The sequence below is a fragment of the Sphaeroforma arctica genome (genome assembly GCF_001186125.1).
Source record: "Sphaeroforma arctica JP610 unplaced genomic scaffold supercont1.352, whole genome shotgun sequence".
In the NCBI taxonomy this organism is placed as follows: Eukaryota; class Ichthyosporea; order Ichthyophonida; genus Sphaeroforma; species Sphaeroforma arctica.
Genome location: NW_014040206.1, coordinates 41,524 through 49,105, shown reverse-complemented (window position 1 = coordinate 49,105; position 7,582 = coordinate 41,524). Strand labels below are relative to the sequence as shown.

The 7,582-nt window shown below is 40.0% G+C and overlaps 2 protein-coding genes across 2 annotated transcripts; one reads left to right on the top strand and one right to left on the bottom strand.

Annotated features, from left to right (window-relative positions):
* Positions 1–1,717: 1,717 nt before the first annotated feature.
* SARC_05488 (hypothetical protein) lies at positions 1,718–4,671 on the bottom strand. Its single transcript, XM_014300648.1, has 7 exons — positions 4,428–4,671; positions 3,851–3,994; positions 3,621–3,740; positions 2,992–3,138; positions 2,725–2,873; positions 2,336–2,360; positions 1,718–2,143 (listed from the first exon to the last, which is right to left on the bottom strand). Exons 1-7 carry the CDS (start codon positions 4,474–4,476, stop codon positions 2,028–2,030), a joined length of 750 nt encoding a protein of 249 aa, XP_014156123.1. The 5' UTR covers positions 4,477–4,671; the 3' UTR covers positions 1,718–2,027.
* A 786-nt stretch (positions 4,672–5,457) lies between these two features.
* Positions 5,458–7,155, top strand: SARC_05487 (hypothetical protein; the record flags this gene model as incomplete). The annotated part of the gene is made up of 2 exons (XM_014300647.1): positions 5,458–6,675; positions 6,925–7,155. 2 exons carry the CDS (start codon positions 5,458–5,460, stop codon positions 7,153–7,155), a joined length of 1,449 nt encoding a protein of 482 aa, XP_014156122.1.
* Positions 7,156–7,582: the final 427 nt, after the last annotated feature.

Here is a 7,582-nt window from a genome sequence, read left to right as displayed (position 1 = left end):
GTATGTTGTTAGGGTAGTAGGTACGGTGGCGGAGTAGTAAGACTAAATATAGTAGATATATATATATATATATATATATATAATATATATATATATATATCATGTAGTTCAGCCACACTCAATTGTTGATAGGTGTTTCTATTGTATAGTTAGGGAAAAGTAATCGTGCACACATTGTCATTGCAAATGTTTGTTCAAGCTACAATGATGTGTGCTATTGTACACACAACTACTATAAGAGTGAAAGAGAAAAGCTGGATATCCAAAACTATACTCGATGGCGCACGGATATCGCAGACTAATCGTAATTGTGGTTGAGGTGCTATCACTTACAGCGCACCAGCAGGGAGAGCGGTGACCAGACTGAAGACTAAAGACAGAGCATTAATCTCAAGACCAGTGGCCTCAGCTAACGGACCAAAAAAAGCATTGCGAGGATATGCTAATCTCTCCAGGTAAGGGTAAAAAGGGTCGTCAAATAAAAGGGATCCCGTATGTGACATGGCGCTGTTCACTATTGCCTCGTGTATGTTCTTGCTAATACAGCGTGCAGAAGTCAATGAAATGTATCGGCAGTGACGCTGAAAGTCGCTCACGCATGGGTGGATATATTATTTAATTATTCCAGATTCCCGGAGACCCGGACCCCTGATTTTATTATTATATTAGAATCACTCTTGGAGTCTGCGGTTGTTGGCTGTGACTGCGGGTCTGCGACTTCAGAATTAAGACTTCAGTCTGCAGAGTTCGGACTTGTGAGAGTTGTGATTTGTTCTCAATATTCCGTTTAGACGTTTAGGCTTCAAATTCTACAATATACATACCCCTTTATATACGTACAAGAGTTTAAAAAGTGATGGCCCTATAGTTGTCGCGAGCTCTCAGGCTCGAAGTGTTTATTATTTTTGGGTAGAGGATATCCGTTAAATTTGGACGTTGGGTCGACTTTTGTTTCAGGCATTCAGCCTTTTGAACCCCGTAAAAACGTTTCAAGGTAAATATTGTGATGAAGTCTATTTTGAACCTCATGTGGAAACTGGGGAGAATGCTTTCAAAAAGTTTTTCGAAATTGCTTGATTTTTGTCCTCTTTTGTTCAATTATATATATATGTATATACATATATTTTAAAAAGAAATGGATATATATTATTAGATATTTCATGACCCTCTCTCCTATGTATTTTAAATAAATACATAGTATTTACTACATAGAGAGAGAGTCTGGCTATGCTCATTACGTTATGGGGGTATGTACGGGATTTGAGTTGAACGTAAATGCATATTTATTCATTTTAAACGTTATAACAGTTACAATGTGACTAGAAAGACCCACCTAAGTTGTTACTATAGAACTGGTTCGTATATTGAAAACAGTACATATTTCAATTTTAGACCCGAAAACGGCACCTAGTAACAAAGAGAGGACTGTATTTGGAATAAAAGTTGAACATAAACGTATATTTATTCGATATATAAAAGTTTTAACGGGAAACGGTTCGAGGCTAGGAGTCAGGGCGGACTATTTTGAGAAAAAAATAATTACCGGACGATATTTAATATTTACATCATGGCTATTGGAGCGGGTGATGACAACGATTTTATTCGTTGACACCTGACAGTGCTGGCTGTGCACTACAGTGTATTATACAGTGCACAGTACACACTGCATACTTGACAGTTGACACTGCCACACACACTGCTCTCTAGAGTAGAGACTCACTTCTCAGTCTACACTCTACAGTTTACAACTCTACACTCTACAGTTTACAACTCGACACTCTACAGTCTTGTCTAGCATGTCTACTACTCTTGCTAATACATAGATATATCTTTATTGATGGCCAAGGAATTGATATCATGCAACAACTAGACACGTGATCCTTGCACGCACATGGTTGTGTGCTCATTTGCTGACTGATACAGTTCAGTCAGATCGGCGAACTCGCCAACCGCCAACATTGACATAAGGATTCATATTATAGCCCACCATAAGTACATGTCCTAGTATCAAGGCGCTTAAATAGAAATCAAGCGTCATATTCGCTAGCGGCTTCTAGGAATAAAGGGATTGGCATCCACACTAAGTACATTCGGAAATTGAAGTGAGTTATACTCCTGACCGTCTTACTTCCAATACTCGCACCTGCCATGTAGTAGGTAGTAGGATACAGCCATGATGAATCGGATAGATAGTTGAGTAATTGTCTAGTCAATATGCTTCGGATAGATAGTCGAGTAGTTGCCTAGTCAATATGCTTCATATGGCTTCATATTTATAAACCGGGATAGAATCTCCATGTCAATAGTTGCACTCATCCCATACTTCTCATCATACCTTGTTTTCCAGAGCAGTTCTGACACTGGAGATCATTGTCCGTACGTTGGATGTGTTGATAACCAGGATAGACAATCTTTAGCGGATACATGAATGGCAATTTTCTACTTCACTCTCATCTTAAATCTATCCGAGAGCCGTATTCGATTACGATAGTCAGTATGCAGTCTGCACACGATCTCAATAAGCTGTGCATTTTCTCCCCCATTGCCGACAATAATTTAGAGGAACTTGCTACCAAACATCCCTACTATAAATTTGCGTAACCCAGCACATTTTTAAGTGCATCAATAGGGAGGAATACTGTCACGAAACTGTAGCGTATGACAATGACGTGATATGAGATTATTTGTGAATGTTTGAACGCAAATGCACCACCGTATATGTACCTGGGCATAGAATCTTTGCGTTTGCCAGAACCACTTATGGGCATTGGGTGGCTGGTGGTCGGCATGGAAAATGGTGCTCCCACTTTTCGCCCCACATGTATGACAACCGTAGGCTTGCCCTAATTTAGTGATTAACTTGCGCTCGTTTGCTGTGGTAATTTCAGAAGTGGAAAAGAAGATTCAAATAATTAATCGAAAGCAGACATAGACATAATAAGCGCAATGCAGATTCAAGGAGCATCTTTCGCTTCAAAAATCTGTACATACCAGTGGCATATTTTGATGATGACGCGGGTAGTGACTGCATGATATTCGCATATGCTCCCCTGGTCGCGACGTTACTTGGTATTATGTTAATAAATCGTCCACCAAATAGTCGGAACATCACTGTGGACAGCATACCACACAGGAGCACTGTACTGAGTTGAAGGGAACGGGTGAAAGTGGAATAGTGAGCATTCGGGCTACTTGAGAAATGTTTTTTTATGCAATCATTAGAATTGTGAATTTCGAACCCAATTATCTATCCCATATGTTACATGGTTGCCAGGTCAGTTTTTAACCAGGTGGACACGAAGGCTATTGCGTAGTAGAATTGTATACGCCAAGTAGGTCTGGTGCGTATTCATACAGCATGAAGAAATGTTCCACAAAACATTCAGAGCTAGTTTATGGATTTTGATTTCGCAGACACATGATGTCAGTTTCCATTCCATTGTCATTTTAAATGGCTTGCCCAGTTAGATTGGGAGTCTGGAATATGTAGCTTACATCAATAACCAACCACTGCTGGCTAGTCTGTGTACGATATAAACATGCAATGGCGGTCATGTGCCTACAGTAATATACATACATACTTCTCTCATATGTTCCTAGCTACCTACATGCTTGCATACATTTGTCAGTTGACTTCCTGTTCTTGAAACTATACGACGGAAGCACCGATGTGTCGCTATCCAATTCGAGTATCACTCTATTTCTGAGCTCAATAGCAAGCAATGACGAAACTGAGCCTCCTGAAAATAGGAAAATAAAGAACTGATTTGAGCATCGCGCAGTCGACAGAGTATCATGATTCAAACCATGCTAGCAACAAACCGATGCTGATATTTGATACTCTTCCTACCTATCAAAACCGCCAAGAAACCACACGAAGAGGCCTTGAAGCGAGTCGATGTATCGAACCCCAAAGGATAAAATACGTAGCTCTGAGATATTCTTAGTATCGTCGGAAACGTGAGGCCCCCCATCATCCATCCGGCAGAGTTGGCTAGGATCAAAAGATACAGAATGATTGATTCGTTGAAAATTAACTTATTTGAAGCTCGCATCCGATATTGCTTTGAGCAGGTATACTATGAATGTGCCATTTTGTGTGAAATGTATTGAATGTACGTATTTTCTTCGAGCGTAGTAATCACCTACTTATACCGGCTATATCGCTGTCTAAGATACGGACCACACTTCAGACCTTTTCTTTGGAGGTGACAGCTATTTGTTCCAAATGTCAATGAATTGCAAAATTATTAGATGCGATAAGGATCGAAGCAGAACGCCCCGCAGCGACTCTCGATTTTGCTCTTAGGATCAGTACAGTGTATTCACGTAAACAGTTCTAGACAATAAGAATATCAAGATGTCCGCTTTAGCGATATTCTGTCAGTTCATCCAAGTATAAAATTTAGAAAGCGAAATGAACGCACCTATAATCGTTGGCGTCAACATATCACTGGAGAATTGTGTTGATGCCATGATGATGTGTGTTTAAGGGCAAGATATGATTACAAAGCCTATCAGAGGATAATTCAAAATTGCAACCTGTACAAACTGTTTGGGTACGACCTGTGGTCTGTGTTTAAGGAGCCGCCTATCCCACACTCGATGAATACAAGTGCAAAAATTCGGTGTGCAATAAACTCAAAACACGTTTGTTTGTCTATTTATTCGACAAGCCATGTATGAAAAGCATCTGCAAGGTAAATGTAGACATTATTCTAGGTCGGTGAGTATGGTCTACAACGCTAGCCTTCTACAACGCTACATTCCATTTCGAACATTCATCAAAAATTAATATTATTTATACAATACTGAATACGAATGTATAGACTCTATTCAAACGAATTGATTCCACGTTACTTAAAAATGATTGGTGGTTTCGCGCTAATGTTCAATCAGTTCGTTGTAATGATATCAGAGCCATCGGATTGGGCAGAATCGACATCAACTATTAGTAAAAGACTAGGGGTATTTACATAAATATATATATCTATTATTAATTTATTATGGCTGGTGTTCAGTGTACACACGTACAGAGTACGAAGTGGCTATTTGTAGCAAAGACAATCACTAATCGCAAACCACATAGTGGTATCGAATCTAGTATACACCTGTTCCATCCATTGTTTGTACGAGCCTTCTGTAGTCCTCAACCTTTGCTCCACATGCAAACGATGTAAATATTTGAACCTCATATTCTTACGCGTTGTTGCGATTATTGTCGCCTCTTGCATATTTTATATGATATTTTATATATATATATATACTCCATCTGCTATATTTTCAAATCATCTAACGCGCACTTGTTATATTAATGGACTACAGGGGACGTAAAAGACCAAACAAACATTGGTTGAGATCGAAGTATAGACTACTCAAGAAGTAAAGGTCATTTCCTAGAACGCACAAACCACATTTATAGCTCTTAAAAACATTGTATTTAGTAGCAAGTGCGCAATGGTCATGATAATCGGCGAACAGCCACATCAGGTTGCACCATCACACCAAACATTATTAGAAAAGAAGAGGAAGCTTTTCAGCGAAAGCAGGAGCGCAGCAGAAAGTACCACGGTAAATTCGCCCCCTACTCTTAATCAGCAACAGGTCCCCCGCATTCCAGAATATCAAGAAGTTGTGGGACGGCATCGACTCGCAGAGACTAGGAGAACATTAAGTAGTACTGATATCACCCACGTGGGAATGGAGAACACTCGCAGCAGTCAGAAGGTGTCGGATGCATATTCTCCCATCCCACTCGTAAATAAGAAACAAGACGTCTCCGTATTAGTGAGGGCTATATCAAAACCTATCGGCAACAGCGGCACCTCTAATATTAGAAGAGATCGTAGCACTTCACGGTCAGTGAGTGTCACGGGTCGATTCGTAGTTTCCACAGACAAGCTCCCGAAATATGAAAGGTCGAACTCTACGCTGTCCACAACACTAAGTGCGCCTTTCCTGGAGGAATGTCGAGTCACAGATTCACCTATTCTTTCGGGTGTAACGCGAGGAAGGCTTGCAACTCCAAGAAACAATGCCAGTATGGACATGGCTTTTTGCGGCACTGATTTATTTGAGAAAGCAGGCGTAGATGCGTCTCACTTTCTATCAGATGATATCAGCGTTACAGGTAGAGAGGAGAACATCCTTTCCTGTACGCCGCAAAAAAGTAACACTAGCAATATAAGCACGAATTCGGGAGCGATTACATCTTCCATATCGGCAGTTAATGTGCGACCCAATGGAGTGCGTCATCGGTCTGCTAGCATGCGGAAGGGACGCTTTACGGTATTCTCAGACTCCACAGATTCCCTACCCGAAGTCAATTTAGGCGGGACTGTTGCCGTCGGCAGCAATATGACTATTGCCAACGGTACAGGAATGGGAGTGCATAGGAATTCAACTACAAATTCAGGAGCCGCAACGCCAAATATGCGGTACAGACCAACAAGTTTAACCGGTAGAGACAGCGAGGACGTTGCCACATACCTGCATTCGCATCTTCAATCGCCTAACTCAAGTTTACTACCAGCATCAAGAGACGCGAGCCCTCACGTTTACGGTAAGGGTTCACAAGAACCGATGAAAATAACTCGCTTAGGCAGCAGGGACGCTATAGGAGCAGACTCAAACTTCAACGCAAAAGGCTTCACTAAAATGAACGAAAAGTTCCAGGTATACGCATGGGTAATCCAAGTTATCAAATATGGTGTATATACTAAATGAGACTTGTAGCTAACCGAACAGCGCTAGTAATGATTGTGAATGTCATACACAGGTTCAAAGCTATGATTTCTATCTCATTGTCTGGTGTTCCCTTTTGCGTAAAGTGACAGTGCTACTGCTACACTAGGGTTGGGGCTCTTATTCAATACCAGTTAAGATATGCTATGTCTAACAATTAGTCTTCATTTACTCACACAGCAAGTACTAAACCAGCAAACTGAAATCTTGGAAGTCATTAGAAACGTCAAACTCACATGCGAACGAAATACGCGAGCAATCGAGGGTTCACAATCCAATCAGCATATGATCAAATCGATCCTGGTCAAGAGATTAAATAACAACGACGCCAAGAATCGAAGGACGAATGAAATGGTTGGCACAGAAGCCACTGCAATCAGTAAGTTTCCGTGCTACAATAGGCTTAGATAATGTGCAAGTCATACACTACTCAAACAGTTCCAACATTGTGTGATTTATATAAGGTTAATATATGCAATGGCACGGACTGTGTCCATTGAACAGTTCTTTGTGTTACCGCCGTAACATTGTTTTCAAGTTAGCATACGTGTTCAATATTACAAGATAGATGATGGTACGTACATACGACTATAGAAATTATATTTGACCTGCAAAAAAGCAACATACATACATAAATACATAAATATAAAGAAACATAATGTATGTATGTATATATGTATGTAAGTATGTATGCATGTATGCATGCATGCATGTATGTATGTATGTATATATACACGTATATATGTATGTACATATGTATGAATGTATGTATATATGTATGAAAGTATATATAAATAATGTATGTTTGTATGTATGTATGTAAGATGTATGTATGTAA